The following is a 17,405-nucleotide window of genomic DNA, read 5'->3' as shown; positions in this document are numbered from 1 at the left end:
TAATCTTTTTACTATGGCTGTCTATGACAATAAGGAAGCAAGATAATTAAATCCCTTTTATTTAACTCTTCAAGGAAAATATAATGATGTTTAAATCTAGAGATCTTATTGATCATTAAAAAATGAATCTTTATTCACAAATGAATCTAACTTGACTGGGCTCTGTTAAATAACGGTCATATTTGGGGGTTTATTTGTTGATATGAAAATAGTCTTCAAAAGTACTAGAGCTGTACCAATATCATCGCATAATCCCTTCAAATATACCTCAAACTAGAAATTTCACCCTCTATTTCTATATAAATCTTTTTTACATTACATGACTCAAGAAAAGACAAGTCGTGATATAAACCTCGAAAACATGGATAATTCTTGACACACATGGATTTGAATGCCCAAAATTAAGATCGTCACCTTGAAACACTATTACTGATTAGTTCAGCTGAGACCAAGGTATAATTAGTCAAAATGATGGCGAATCTGTCCCTTTAATTATTTTCAGATGTCAGCATTAGTCATTTAACATACATAGTTCTTACTGTTAACATTTTAAGTTCAAATTTTGAAAATACAACAGTGACTGACTTTACAATAATACCCACCATTCTACAGTTTACATCTCAACAGGTGTAACCACTTTAATCAGTTTACTTATCACAAATCAAAGTTGTCTATATTTCATGTACAAATCAACTCAGATGTAATTTAAGTGATAATATTAGTAACCATAGTAACAAACTTTTAAAATTGATACCGGCAATATTTCCACATCTAATATCATATATAAAAATATTTATTGAATACATAAAATATATTTATTAAAGATGGATCTTTATGTTATTAAAGGTTACTTGTTGGTACTGGTTTGAAAAAAATTTCAAAGAGCAGCCAACATTTATGCATTTCAATGAAATAGCAAAATATTTGCCACAAATTGATAAGCTTATTGCAGAAAAAAATATTTCAATGAATCCTCAGCTATTCATTACAAAATAAAAACAACTTGACCTAACTCATCTTGTCCTGTGGGCAAGATAGGCGAGGTCAAGCTGTTTCTACCTTAAATGATCAAAAACACTAAATTTTGGAAGCAGGTGACCCTGACAAGAAAGTCTATGTTTCTACACCTAACAAAATATAATCTAATTTAACCATCTGTATTGTTTAGTTGTGAGTTAACACCACCTTGAAATCTAATCATTCTAAACATCTAGAAAATGCCACACTTTTGGCTTATTTACTGTTTACCTAAATAGGCTTGAAAGAGCAACTAGATCCAGACTAAAGTTTACATTACAAAGCTGCAATATCAAACTCTCCTCTCCTTTCCATTCTCAATACCACACGCTTTTCCTTTTACGTTTGACATTTTTGTGAAATCATTCATTGTACGGACACAAGTAATCACATTTTTAGGGTGGAGTTTGAGACACATGTCATCGCAGTTTTAGGGGAAACATTGACTCTTATGATCAAGTTACTACAATGTTCTTTAGAATTATTATGCAAACTAACTGCACAAACAATACTTCTTTTTCTTACTTCAATATTTGGAAACATAAGCTTAAATTATGATACCAGTTACTGATATAAGATGCCATCATCTATGAGTAGTGTTCAACAAAAACATGTAATTTGACTACTGTGACCTTGTTTTTAAAATTTACTTCCTCTATTGAAATATCATACAAAATTTTCTGTTACTTGAACGGGACAAAAAAAAAATAGATTCAAAAGTCAAGTGGGGTATATCTTTTTCAAATGCAAAGCTAACAAGTTGAATTACAAAATTCCTTTCTTTCCCACAATAAAAATACAAGATTGGGTTATTTTAGGCAAGAATTTCTTCATCTATTTTTTGGTGGGAAAGAGGTCAACATCCAACTTACAAATATAACAACTGTAAATGACTTTTATCTTCCTGGATGTCTTCACAACAGGTTTGACATATTATAGGATAGACAAGCATTTTAATACAACTAATGCCTCATAATAAATTAATAACTGACTTCACCATGGTGAAGTTACAAATATTTCTATCTTTTTTTTTATCTAAGACCAATGAAAGCTTCCTTGAGATAACTACACCATATTAGCAAGATGACGCTTTTGTCAAGCTCCAATTGAATTAGTATCCATACAAAGTTAGCCATGTTTTTTGCTTTATCTTTATGTCTCTACATATAAAATAATGACTAATGAATACTGATTTTTTAGACTGTCAGTTTGTGAAAACTGAATTCAGCTTTGATTTTATAATTAAAGTCTATGTTTTGGAGCCAATCCAACAAAGATATATCTAGACCAGACTAGCATTGATAATTGAAATAGATAGCTATCCACTCACTGTTTGAAAAATAAGCTGGTTATTAGAATGAATTCATGAAAATTAATATTTTCAACATGTTTCAGAATTGATTTTGTAGTAGAAGTATATCTATGGATTGACATGTTATCTTACATATTGAACTGACAACCTGTTCAATACAATGTAAGATTTTCTTTACTCACCAGATATTAGTCTGCTGTAGAATTCTTTAGAGACATTGACATTCAAAAATTAAGAGATACAAGGAATCGTCAATGGATTTACTTAAAAGATTTCATTAATCACATAATTCTATCTTATGCCATGTGTTTGTCGTATCTAGTCTTTGTTGACTCAATTTTGCACTTAATAACACAATTTTTCTTACTTTTTAAAATGGACCTTTTACAAAGTTGTATCATTATTGCTAATTTGCAATAACAGATATTACATGTGTGCCAATAGTGTCAATGTGTGGAAAGTCTGACACAATTGCAAAGAGCAAGTATTAATGATATTTTTACAGCCAAAATTACCTGTGGATTTGCTTACAGACCAGATGTGATTCAGTGATCATAACATACAGTATGATAGATAAATACAACACAAGATAAGATTGTTAATAATCTGGAAAAAGGCATGAAAAGTGGTGGTTATCTTTTTCCAATTATCATTAAATAAACATAGTCAAAACATAATAGTACATCATCTATCAACTTGGTTTATCATTAGTAATACTAAAACAAAAGAAAGTTAGGATTAGTCATTCCACTACACTACTGAGTAGCCTACTTGCATGACCGTATTTACTATTTGTATTGACATTGCATCGTGTCCCTGTCAAAAGTGTACAGCTTGCAATGCGGTCTATGAACTTACATTTGCGTTGGAAAATAGTCGACCAGATTTTTGAACCTTCGAATTACGAGATTAAAATAATGAATTACCTGAGGCAGACGTTATTAGAAGTAATTTTACTAAAGAATGCTAAACAGGAAGATAAAATACATTCACCATACTTCTTCTACGAGCGCCTCCTAAATTTGCAGAGGAAGGGAAGTAACTCTTGTTAGTAGTCTTGATTGTCACACTTTAATTTTATACACTGGCTACTTTCAAGTAGGAATATATTAAAGATTTATTATTAATATTATTATGTTATATGGATTCTGTTAATTAAGTATCCCGTTCATTCACCTATATCTAAAGTTAAAAAGACTATTTTGAGGCAATAAATTTTTTTAAATTTTATTAGCCAAAGTAAAAATCACTTGTACATTTTTTGAGAGATGGTTATACTTTTTCTATCGATAATGGATTTTTGAGAATGCTTTATTCATAAAGATATTAACCTATCTTTGAAATTTTAATTCCATCGCCAGATGCAACCCAAGGAATTTCACAATATATTTTTCCATAGGCCTGTATAATCGGTAGGCTAGATCATGAGCGAGTTTTGGCCCTCTAAATATAAGCTACAATGAAAGAAAGCGATAAGGGAAGTCAAAACAGTTTGATTTTAGCCAAATAATATATCTTCAGGAACAATGATGTATGTAACGAAGGATTCGAAAACAATATCGAATTTCCATTCCACGATTCAAGCGAATAACCTGACGCTTCTATCTCTTTAATTCTATTAGAGTTTAACACCTGTATATTCACATTCTGAGGTATTATATATCTTGACTATCTTATACTTCCTTTCACTAGTCAAAATGTATGACACGAAGGGAGGATCAAAATTATTAATCCTGATAGGGTTATTATGTGAGTAAAATACCTTCCTTATCAGATGTCGATTGCGACAGTAGCTCAACAAGATGAGTGGGTGCCTGTGGGCTTAGGTCGGCTGTGGCCCTCCCTCGGGAATCTTTTTAAAACATATCATGCTCTTCTGCATTATGTGACTCGAAGGAAGATGTCTCGGGGTGGGGCTAGTGCACACGGTTCAACTAGTCCCTATGGTGGTTGAGCGACTGACCAGCAAAATCTTGAGAAACATTAATTTGAATTATCTACGAAGATTTTTCCATTGAAAATGTCACCTTTCAGGCGTTGGCAAGGTTCTAGCGGGTTGTCCAACATGCCCTTCAATATCATCAGTTCCCAATGGGTAAGTAAAACCATTACAGATTTCTGGACTATATCAAAGGTTATAGTGCCACAATTCCAGAAGTAGCTAAAACTAACTACATCTTTCACTCATCTGATCTGCTTTTTGTTCATAAACATGGTTAATCATTTCTTCCACAGAATCACAGCTTATTGTGAAAGCCTATTGTCATCTTTTTCAATAGCGAATTAATATTATAAAGTATTAAATGAATGGAGAGTTTTACCTTAAAAGATCAGGGTATGGTCGTTCCACGAAGTACATTGTTGGCTTATTAGCTAAATACTGTGTTGGTCGTTATGAAGAACTCCTTGATAAATACAATAAATCTGCTTCTTGCATTTTGTCTGATTTGTTTGGTCAGGCATGAATTGATCTGGTTTTATCTCATTTTGACCACTGAAGTAGAAGTAGGCGCCACACGCACATAAGACCATGCTATCACTTTTCGAAACACCTGGTGGTACTTCTCTTTTGAGGAGTCCACTACTTTACAACCTTTGCTCCCGATTTTGCCATTCTGACGACAAAATTTTTTAATACACAGAATTGTCTTGCTTGTACGGAGTTTTATTGCAAACGACAAAGTAATGAATTTTGAATTACAGATTTACTAAGCATACATATACCTCTACAAATGAGCATATTGAAAATCCTGGAAGAGGGTTTATGCAACAGTCAACTGGATCTAGCTCACACTACAGTTCATTGTCGGTAAGAGAAAATCGAACCTTGTAAGACTTTACGCTCGCATAGGTTAAAGTTTCGTACCGGTATGTTTCCCGAACGAATATCAAGATGGAGCATTTGACCCCAAATTCGACAATATCACCCACGTAAGAATTTTTCCAGGATACGTTCATGGCTTCTAAAAGAAAAAAAAAAGATCATAAGAGTTATTCTATTTATGGCATTTGCCCCTAAAAACATAGTTTGCATCCCCAATTGTACCCCCACTTGATTTCTTACAAAATCTGAAAAAAAGTTTTTATACGTTTTTGTCCTAAAATATGTGTCAGAATGTACCAAATCAATTTTTTTTGGAGTAGAACCATCTCAGACGTTCCATGAGAGGCTTGCTCCTGTACCCTTCCACAGAACTACCGCAGTTTGAATCTCGACCCTCGACTGTTGTCCCACCCATTAAGTGGGCCTTCCCCCTATTTGTACCCCGAGTCTCGAGAGGCTGGCACCGCTACTGATTCTGATTAGAGTTGTTGAAATATTGTTAGAGAGCAGTGTATAATGGTGACAATTTGATTGTAGGTAAACAATCTGGACTCAGCTCGTGAAAAGCTAGATTGGACAAATTCGTCAGTTCCCACATTGATGCCAGCTATCTGGAGCATATCAAGAATGATCTACAAGTTTTGGAATCTGCTGGTTTTACAGTGATTATAAGATTCTCCTACACACAGAAGCTGGTAAGTGGTAGTTTTATCCCATTATAAAGATTGTACACCATGGCGTTGCTTAGCTTGTTGCATTGATACTTACTAAAATAGTGGGATTAAGGTGCTGGAATCTCACGTTTTTAACTGATTTTGATTATATTATTTCGTATGGTAGAACTTTCCAATGATTAAAAGCTGTAGAGAAAATAACTCTATAGGCAACAAGAGTTACCGATAAGATCTATATGAATTGTTGTTGATTGTTTTTCAGCAATCACATGCTCCGTATGGTGATGCTAATAAATATTGGGTACTGGAACACATTAAACAATTGAAACCGATTTTCCAACAATATGAGGGAGTCATTACTGCAGTGCAAGCTGGGTTTATCGGCACATGGGGTTAGTATATTGAGCTCAGACCATTTCATATTAAGCATCTGTCATGCTTAGAAAAGCTTACATGTAAAAAAAAAAAAAAAAAAAAAAATTGGAAATATATGTCACACTTTGAAACAGCAACCTGAAACACTAATCAATGAATATATAACATAAATTTCATGGCAAAAAGCCAGCTTATGGGGTATTTTTTGTATACTTTCATACCGGGAAACTAAGACGTATTCGCATTATGTTTGCTTTCTTTAACGTCAATTTCAATAAACTGCATTTATAAATATAATCCCATGTGATCTATGTGTTATGTTACAGGTGAATGGTATTACACGACATATTTTGGAGATCCTCATAAACGAGATCATCATAAATATCCAATACATGGTTACTCTAGTTCAATCTTTAATGATAGAAAGGAAGTTTTGTTGGCCGTTTTAAACGCTGTTCCCAAATCAATGTAAGTTGACATTCCCACCAGAAGCAGCCGAGGGAAAAGATATCGCCGTGTGAATAAATGAATAATTGATTCTGGTTTAGTTTTATGAATTGATATTACTGTGCTGCACCTCGTCGTAGTTTCCTGACGGATCGCATTACGATAACTGTAGAAACTAGCTTTCTTCAGTAAAATATAACTTAAGTTGGCAATGGTGTTTTGTGTTAAGTTGCAGTAATTGGATTGGTTGATTGTCGGAATTTATTTTAGGAGGCAGTTCAATTGCCCTCTAGTAGCTACGGGGCTGTTATTAATGATGCAGTCTTTGTATTTTTATATAGCTCATGGTTGACCAAATGATATTAGAAAACCACATAACAATATTACATTACACGTTTTCAGCCAAGTACAGATCCGGTATCCGGCTATTAAAACTTCCATGTTTGATTACAACCCAACAACCTATGGTGAAGTTCTTCAACAAACCAATAAAGCAAGAACTTGTAAGTATACAAATACACAAATACCAATGGTAAAAACAATGAACCGTTATCAATTGATGTTAACAAAATACAAAACTCAAAGTAAAAATATTAAAACAAAATAAATTGTAGATTCTTCTAATTTGTCACCATTTCAGGGTTTTTTCAGATAAAATGTTAACCCAAGTGAACTTTGTAGAATTTTTGAGGATGACGAGTTTTCAATCGACTAGATTCAATAGTATCTAAATTTATCTTATACCAGGTCATCATAATGACTGTTTTCTATCATCTGATAATGATGTTGGTACCTATTCAGACAAGGCTAAGGAATATCCATATTTACATAAAGACAGTGAATACTGTATTGTTGGTGGTGAAACTTGTAGACCAACCAGTGGTCCCAGGTAGGTAGAGACGTAGAGAACAGATGGAAGCTTGCAATAAGCGAAACAGCAATGATTGTTCTCTTTCAATAGCAATAGATACTGAACTAAGTTTCCTTGAAACTACCTAGGAGAGGGGTTATATAAGCGAAAGCCTGTTCCCCAATCCTTTTCATATCTATGTGAATTGAAAATAACCCCTGTTAAGACTTTTCGCATAAATTTAATATTAAAACCCAGAAAGATGCAAAAAGACACCTTCAATTATGTCAATGATGTTTTCGAACAGCCGCAATAACTAACTAAAGTAACACTTTCCAGAGAAGAGTGTCCAACTGCCTTGAAGGAGATGGCGATGTTCCATTGGACTTTTTTGCATGAAGGATACAACCGAGATGTGAATAATAAATGGAAGAAAGGTGGATGTTATGAAGAAATACACAGAAGATTAGGATACAGGTTGTCTCTGACTCAGGTTTGATTAAAGATTTAGTACCCTTCATCCTTCAAAATTGATGATTGATACATCACTGCAAAACTCTTATCATTCTGAGTCACTCGGCCAGATTCAGATGCTAAAATAAACATACAGAATCTAGTTTGTACCAAATTTCATGTTGAAATAATTATTGAAATAATTTCTGATCTTATCTGAAACATGACTGGTCATTTAAGTCTCCAATATTGCGGCTGTATGAAGGTGGTCATAGATTCAGCCAAGGTCATTTCAGAGATATCTTATCTACAAATTCAGAATTTAGGTTACACACAGCTGCTAGGGCTATCTCAGATGGGTCATTCATCCGATATCTTAATAACAACAAAATTTCCAGGCCATTCTACCAAACAGCATCCATCCTGGAGGAACATTATGCTACCACATCACCATCAACAACTCTGGTTTTGCTTCTCCAATGAAACATATGAATGTTTATCTCGTTCTACACTCGAAATCTAAGTAAGTTTAATATCCCCCCCCCCTTGTGGTGAACCTTCTTGACCTATCATTGGAATATTACCCGGAACAAAAATCAAAATATTTTGCAAGTTGATATACAACTAAGAAGAGCGCATAATGTTTACTGAAATGATGGCCAATAGATGTCACCTGTTCATTGTCCTACCGATAAGTATTCTCTAAGAAAAGAAGAAATTGAAGTCATTCTTTTTTTAGTGGTCATTATTATGCTGCTGAACTATCAAAATATCATGATACAAGAACATGGCATCCTGGTCATACAACCTTAGATGGAAGTGTCCATGTTGTTAGGAATTTCCCTGCAGGATCATATGATGTGAGTTGAAAATCTTTCGTTTTGTTTTATTCGAGTACATTCTGTCTCTTATCTCTTATGTGCAAAAAACCTTCATTATTTCAGATACCAGAAGTCGATCTATTTTCCTTCAGTTGAAACAAATCTTTTGATTTATCCTACATCAACGTTAATTTTGTATTTTGATATTAGGCATCAGTCGGCCGACACCTCATACTGGAAACCCCATACCTACCCCTTAGTTTTGGCTGGTTGTTTAGTATTGGTTTATGCGGAAGAATATGGTCACACTATCTCTTTCCTAATCTCTGATGTTATTTCTTATTTTTTCAGACCTACCTAGCTATTGGAGACAAATTATTGCATGATAAATCTGATTTTTATGTTTTAATGGCCAACCAAAATGTACCAGTTTAGGTCTGTATAGTTATAATAAATTATACCATGAAATAAAGGTGTATATAGTTATAATAAATTAAACCATGAAATAAAGGTCTGTATAGTTATAATACATTAAACCATGATGTAAAGGTCTGTATAATTATAATATATTAAACCATGATATAAAGGTCTGTATAGTTATAATATATTTAACCATAAAATAATGGTCTGTATAGTTATAATATATTAAACCATGATATAAAGGTCTTTATAGTTATAATATATTAAACAATGAATTAAAGGTTTGTATATTTATAAGATATTAAACAATGAAATAAAGGTTTGTATATTTATAATAAATTATACCATGAAATAAAGGTCTGTATACTTATAATGAATTAAACTATGGAATAAAGGTCTGTATATAGTTATAATTTATTAAACAATGAAATAAAGGTTTGTATATTTATAATAAATTATACCATGAAATAAAGGTCTGTATATTTAAAATAAATTATACCATGATATAAAGGTCCGTATAGTTATAATATATTAAACCATGAAATAAAGGTTTGTATAGTTATAATATATTAAACCATGATATAAAGGTCTGTATAGTTATAATATATTAAACCATGATATAAAGGTCTGTATAGTTATAATATATTAAACCATAAAATAAAGGTCTGTATAGTTATAATAAATTATACCATCAAATAAAGTTCTGTATAGTTATAATATATTAAACCATGAAATAAAGGTCTGTATAGTTATAATAAATTAAACCATGATATAAAGGTCTGTATAGTTATAATATATTAAACCATGATATAAAGGTCTGTATAGTTATAATAAATCATACCATGAAATAAAGGTCTGTATACTTATAATAAATTAAACTATGGAATAAAGGTCTGTATAGTTATAATTTATTAAACCATAAAATAAAGGTCTGTATAGTTATAATAAATTATACCATGAAATAAAGGTCTGTATAGTTATAATATATTAAACCATGAAATAAAGGTCTGTATACTTATAATAAATTAAACTACTGAATAAAGGTCTGTATAGTTATAATAAATTAAACCATAAAATAAAGGTATGTATAGTTATGATTTATTAAAGCATGAAAAAAGGTGTTTATAGTTATGATATATTAAACCATGAAATAAAAGTCTGTATATTTATAGTAAATTAAACCATGAAATAAAGGTCTGTATAGTTATAATTTATTAAACCATGAAATAAAGGTGTTTATAGTTATAATGAATTAAACTATGAAATAAAGGTGTTTATAGTTATAATGAATTAAACTATGAAATAAATATAGTTACATGTTTAATATGACATACAGGTCTATTTTAAGTTATGGTTATTTGATCGATGAAAGATCTTTGAAAAGCGAAATCAATGAGTTGTGTAAATAAGAAATATCATATTTACAGGTTGATAATCATCATTCTGGAGATTCGGGATCGTGTCAATCTCTGGTTCCTTGGACGCCACCAAAGCACAGTCGTTATTCTAGAGTTTATAAAGGTATACTTATTACACTTATTCCGTATTGGCACACAATTTGAGAGTTGATATCCGATTCTACACAATTAGAACTCAAATTCCAGTGGCCAAGGGCATTGGAATCCATTTCCTTGTCCACTTTTATACGCTTTATTGTGATTTCATAATTGCTTCCGGCTCCGTTCGATTTGGACGAATGATCCAGTGATATTTATTATACAATATTTATATTTTTCAGGCTCATTTTGAGGGTAGACTTAGATATGAATAGCTTTTTCTACGGATTTAATAAAGCTAAAAAAAATCATATTTGTTACTGTCCCAATCTAGGACGAATAATTAAAAGGAATAGTGGCAGTGGCGGAGTGAAAGGGGGTGGGTGCTTCATCTCATCTCATAACTAGGTTAGAAATTCGGGCAGTCTCAGATATATCAGCTTGGACACGATGCCTTTGAGAGGCTGTTTTCAAAATGCTGAAATTCTGTTGAGGACCGGCGCGTCAATAGGCCTATTATCTTGGAAATAAGTTTAACTAAAAAATAATCTTATTTGTTGTATTTATCATTCGACTTTACAACAAGTTGCATAGGCAATTACTCCCGCCATTCCTGGTGTTTTTACTTCTCCATTAAAAGCTAAACATTTCTTTCCTAAAAAATACAAGGATTCATTGAAGTATTTAGTATTTCATTAATCTGACCCAACCTGACAACTGAAATTTAAATAAATGTATATTACTGGTGTACGTCATCAATGCTTCGTTACATTCTCATGTGTTGTATAAGTATCAATATAACTACTTACCAAAATGAAAGTCGATTTTATTTTGAAAAAGTGACGCGAATATCGAGGAAATTCGAGCATTATCAGTTAGCCAGTAACACTATATCCCTCCATATTGCGACGTACTAGGAATCATTGGGAACAATTAGCCCAAGGGAAGGCTTGATGTATTCAAAACATTCCACGATAAGGCGTTATTGACTCTAGTGAAACAAACCTTCAATAAATGATCCAGTCACACCACCATCTTCGGAAACACCATGACAACCAGTCATCTCCCACCCAAAATCACAAGTTGCAATGGAAGCATCACCAATTTTATGTCCACTGACAAAAGTCGCTTTCTTAACTTGACAATTCATTTTAGGAGCGCTACAACAAGTGGCATATGACAGGACACCTGGAAATTTTAAAGGGACATTTACCAGAATTTCATAAAATGTTAAAGAGGAAGTCGAAATCTTTCGGACTTTTAAGAAACGTGAACATTAAAAGCATATTATGCCAAATGTCGTGGTTTAAAGGAACTGACTACTGAGTAAAATTACCTCCGAAGTTGTCTTCAGCTTGTGTTCTACAAGAATGTGTCGTTGGGTAAATTCCATCCATCTTCTGATTGTAATTGTGTGCAGAACAACCTATAAAATTTATATCGGGTTTGAATCCATGCACCTTATATTTTTCTTCATTTTAGAATTTTTTTGGACTTAAGTAAGTGTGCGATTTTTGGACTTAAGTAAGTGTGCGATATCAATCGGAAGATCGGGTTTTCATAATCTCGTGGTTATGACGATGCAATACAAGTAATATAATGAACCCAATTTTTTAAAAAAATATCATGTATAGAAAAGTGATAACATGTTGATATAAGTGATATACCTGTTGCAAATTTGCCATTTGGACATTTTGTTTCTATGACAATATCAAAATCGGTAGTAGATGGTTTAGCTGATCTTCGATAATCACATTTTAAACCAGTCAATTTACAACATCTAGCTATAGCATGTACAGCTAAAAAAGACACAATTACATAGAGTTTCATCAATATTTCATAAATATAGCAAATAAATTAGAAATATTAAAACATAACCTAAAAACGTGTTGTTGTTACTCAGAGATTCAAATTATATTATTCATTTTGTACGAACGTCGTTTATCATAATTTATTCTTGTAACACTTTTCATCAATCAAAAATTTGAGCCCAACAGCGTAGTCTATTTATTGTAGGAATATATCTCTAATCGTAGTGATAAAAATAGTTTTTATTTACGTGAGTTGTAATCTTTAGGTCCACCACCATCCCATGCTCGACATGCTACACCATGTTCAGTTTCAACAGACGCACCGTCACCTTTAGCTGTTAGAGCCTGTGAAAATCAAACGTTTATTATGCAAGATATTCCAGATTGTCAAAAATAATGCAGGAATTACACAAAGAGCACAGGAAAAAACTGGAAACTAGTAATTTAAGTCAACACATAAGGTGTGGTGTGTTCAGATCCACTGGCGATCCAAGATATGTCATCGAAACTGTGGCCAGTCAAAATATCTACAATTTTTCCTACTACTAGCAAATGTAATGAACTATATTTTTGCAGATTTCAACTCTTTGGTCCTATTTCAGTGTGATTTTTCAGTCGTCGATGCGCTCAGGTCGACTGAATCCAGCGAATGATCAGATTCTCATAGAAGCTGCAAGTTGCAGCAAGATGGACCTCGGCCCGCCTTTAAATATTTGAAATATAATTTGAATACTAGAGCGCCTCTACTCCTCGATTCTAGATTTTTCTAAAAATATATCATAGATTAAGTGATTATTTGTTATTTGAAAATTACTTCAGAATACCTTTGTCATAGCTGAACATCCAGTCATTGCATAGCCTTGTGGACAATAAGCATCTACATGTTTATCATCACCAACTTCAGAGAAGGCAGACCAAGCATTTGTACAAGATAATGTCGAGGCATCACCAGATGAAGAGCTTCCAAGATCATACTCGCCTAACGATATAACTGTATGCTGAATAGTTGGTCTGTGATAAACTAGAGGTGACTTTACTACCGGTAGTTTCACGTTGGCTGAAAACACATGACCAAAGGATTTCAAAACTCGATTCATAAAGATCATCCATGCCAATCAACAGTTAGATGTCGTCTGATCAAGATAGAAATTACAAATACACAAACCAATTCATAACAGAACGCATCGACGAAGTAGTATAGTTATAACCGTTTCTAGTATAGTGAATGAAGAAGAGCTATGTTGAGCTTTCGAATCTAGGGTTACAGTCCACATTGCATACAATGTAGAATATATATAAAACAGTTAAACCTAAGCAATAAATATTCTATTTAGTTTAAAACATTCATAAAGGTGATGATCCTTTTACATACCATTAATATCAGTGATAGGTACATTGACAGTCATTCCACCTTTCTTTAGAGTAAATGTTTGATATTTGATAGGTGAACCTTTATATCTAACTATCACTTCATAATCACCGTGAAAACCACGTTCAGTAAAACTTTTACCAGAAGATGACATTTTCTTAGTTACATGTGTTGTCCACTCCTTGTAGATGAGATCTAGGTAAGCTTGACCGGCTGCGTTAATCTTGAAAATAGGACAAAATAAGCTAAGAATTTTGCTCAATAACTTGTATGGATAAGGATTATTGCACATTTCATTTCATTTCATTAAGCAGCATTACTTATCATTTCATTTCACTTATTCATTAAGCATCTTTACTAAAAAGTTCATTTCAATAATCCATTATTCAGCATTACCAATAATTATATCAATATCTCTTGATATCAATCATACCATCTGCTTTACCTGATAATCCTTACCACTGACCAACGATGCTTGATCACCAATCCAATGTTTAGGGCCCCAGAAACCCCACACAATGATAGCTGAAACACTTGGATGACTAAAGTACATCCTATATAACCTCTCATACCATTCACTTCTTAACTTTTCATCATTAGCTACTACATCCATCTCTGTGATCCACAGTGGTAACCCTGCACGGCCGATGTGATCAAGACGTTTCTGAAGAAAAAGTGCATTGAAAATTTAATGCATTTGCGGATCAGAAAGCTCTAAACTTTAAATCTAAAAAAGCAAATGTTAACTGTCCTGAAACCTGTGCTTGGTGTCCAGCGGATGAATGTCGCACAATTCATTTTGCTTACAATGGAGACCAAATGTCAATCAACAGCCGTGTATTGGATGCCGAACACTGAAGTCTGTGGAAATAAGGAAATTTCTTTGAACATTTCATTATGACAGTTCATTAGTATTCGTGATATCTTATGAACAATAAAACAATACAAATGAATATTGATAACAATCTTACCAGAATGACAGTTGGATCCGGATTGAAAAACTGATCAAAGTGACTCTGAATGCCCAAAGCATGGACAGGAACATTGTTGTCTTTATACTCTTTAGCTTGATCTAGATATGCCTTGAAAATAGTTAAGATTAAATTACAACAAACAATCCTTTCACGTCTAAAGGGAAACGATGTAATCATCATATATCGAAGAAGAAAGCTGTAAAATTCTTAGAGCAACAGAGACAAGGGGCGTGGCTTCTAGAAGTGCGGGAATGTTAAGAAACCGATTATCCCCTTTAAAAAACTGCGATAATAAGTAATCCTCTTCCATCGCACTTCTATTGGTGATATGTGTACAGGACCATGAAGAGAATTTTTGGATTTTGAATCAGCTTCAGCTTGTAGTCGCACCTTGTGTAGCTTATACGTACAGTCTGCGATATCACTTTGCTGGAAACAGACGTCTACCAATCAGTTTATACGGTTTTAAAGGATAAATAACTCACTGATAACTCACCGATGTGCTGGTGCCGTTAACAACTATCTGATAGTCATTGAGAAATAATTTCAATGCTGGATCAAGTTTATGTAACAATTGAAACATCTTGTGGCAATAAAATCTATCATTCATTTTTTTCTCATAAAACACCCCATGTAATATTTCATTACTGACATCCCAACTTTCTACTCTGAAAATAATCACTATCACTCAGTCTATAAAAAGCTAAATTTCACTTTTTTGTAAGTTTTCGTAGCTTTCATTTGAACTAATTTCTGGCAGACTTTTGATCATAAAATTTCATCAATGACTTGAATGAATATGAACCAGAAAACAAGCTGCTGCCGATCTTAAATATAACTTCATTAATGGACAAAACAAAACGAGCGTCGATTAACACTTACTTTCCTTTGGTGATGTTGGCAATATAATGAATTCTATGTTCCACTTCCCGTTTGACGTCATCTGGTGGAAGATATTTCAACCAATCTGGTACGAATGGCCACGAATCCCAGAAGATGTTGTGACCTCGTGCAGGAATGCTGAAATGATATAAGTTCTTGAACAAGTGGAATCGTCATCCAAATTCATACTTTGGGTAAAAAGTATACCATGAAAAGAATTTGCTGTTTGATAACTATGTGATCTATGCAATATTAGAAAACAATTACCCGTTTTGTTTAAGAACATCCAGAGCTTTAGAACTGTCAGAATAATCCGGAAATTCCTGCAAAAACAAAAACGCAAAGTTGAAAGCTATAAAATAGTTTCTACGATACGTGTTCATAAGTGGTGTACATGGAACAATATAGTTATTTAATTGAATCAATACAAGAAAATACTTAGACTTTCTTACCCTAGGCCCAGTTGACCACTGCCAGAAGTAACTAGCCATTGTGGCATAGTTAAACATGTAGTAAAACAGCTCCCGGAAATGGGCATATTTTGGCGCCAAGATTAACTCTGGAGTTACTTCTGAACCGAAAATGAAACCATGTTTTAGTAATTTGATCTGTAAATAAAGAAAAAGTCACTAGATTCACTGAAAGATTCTATTTCAGTAAAGTACAAGAGGTGTGGTTGTTTGTATTTTAGGCAGACAGGAATAACGATGATCGTCCAAATAAATTAGTCTAGATGAATAGAAGGAACTGAACGATAAATATAGCTAAATCGTTCCGAACACAGGCAGAACAAAGAGACGAGAACCGTGAGGTACTTATGAAAAACATTCACGATACAATCAAAAGCTTTAAACCAGAGAAAAACAAATATCACACCCTGATCTGGAGGAAACCAGCTAGGAATTGGATAAAAGGATTATGGGTGTCTCACCTCTATCTCGAGGTCATGCGGATTTGCTTGAGGTGGAACATCCAATCTGAACAAAACAAAATGACTTATAAGTTTTTTATGACGGTGATTGAAAACAAACAAAGAAATGCTGTGCTAAGATATAGTAATCTGACGTTTTTTGGAAATAATGTTGATTTTCTGGATTAAAGCAACCTTTTAGAGCTAAAAATCGAAATCAAGAACACAATTGAATTCATATATAGCTTTTAAACCCACTTGAAATGTATATCACTCTTTCTAATCTTTTCAATCCTCTTATTAGCCGCCTCCTTCCACTGTGTATCTTCTGGTATAAAAGTTACAGATGCTGCATCAGCTAAGAATTCTACTCCGGGATCGGGCTGCTGAATATATAGATCCCCACTGATAAAAGCTGTAATGAAAGCCTTTATTTATCAGCATAATATCATGATAATGACCTAGGCATATTGTAAAATCAATTTACGGACCTTTATTCTGATTCATTACAGTGTCGTCATTTTGGACATCCATTTGTTTGGGTTGCGTCTTTTCTCGATTTGTTTTTAAAAATGTGTTTAAATGCTAACCTCTGTCTGGTGTTTGAATATAATTCTCCATCTTCACCCAACCTCTTTCAGGATAAACTCGTTGATCCATAACATATTGTGGGTATATAGTTAAATCTGTAAGTTATATAGTCATTTATGGTAATATTTCAGAGCGGTGTTTTTCGAGATTGTTTCTTCCAATTGTTTACATTTATACAT

General features: G+C 33.1%; 2 protein-coding genes across 2 annotated transcripts; one reads left to right on the top strand and one right to left on the bottom strand.

Annotated features, from left to right (window-relative positions):
* Positions 1-4,026: 4,026 nt before the first annotated feature.
* On the top strand, positions 4,027-9,208 carry LOTGIDRAFT_233100 (hypothetical protein; the record flags this gene model as incomplete). The annotated part of the gene is made up of 9 exons (XM_009058560.1): positions 4,027-4,078; positions 4,364-4,424; positions 5,033-5,138; positions 6,090-6,219; positions 6,529-6,670; positions 7,052-7,152; positions 7,397-7,538; positions 8,692-8,812; positions 9,125-9,208. The coding sequence occupies 9 exons, from the start codon at positions 4,027-4,029 to the stop codon at positions 9,206-9,208; spliced, it is 939 nt and encodes a 312-aa protein (XP_009056808.1).
* A 4,656-nt stretch (positions 9,209-13,864) lies between these two features.
* Positions 13,865-15,892, bottom strand: LOTGIDRAFT_120667 (hypothetical protein; the record flags this gene model as incomplete). The annotated part of the gene is made up of 5 exons (XM_009058559.1): positions 13,865-14,092; positions 14,315-14,533; positions 14,841-14,951; positions 15,340-15,511; positions 15,726-15,892. Coding segments are annotated over 5 exons (897 nt in total), but the record flags the coding sequence as incomplete, so codon positions are not given.
* Between the last annotated feature and the right edge of the window lie 1,513 nt (positions 15,893-17,405).

The sequence above is a fragment of the Lottia gigantea genome (assembly GCF_000327385.1).
Source record: "Lottia gigantea unplaced genomic scaffold LOTGIsca_34, whole genome shotgun sequence".
Lineage (NCBI taxonomy): Eukaryota > Metazoa > Mollusca > Gastropoda > Lottiidae > Lottia > Lottia gigantea.
The sequence above is the reverse complement of the archived record's forward strand: the minus strand, read 5'-3'. Positions and strand labels throughout refer to the sequence as shown.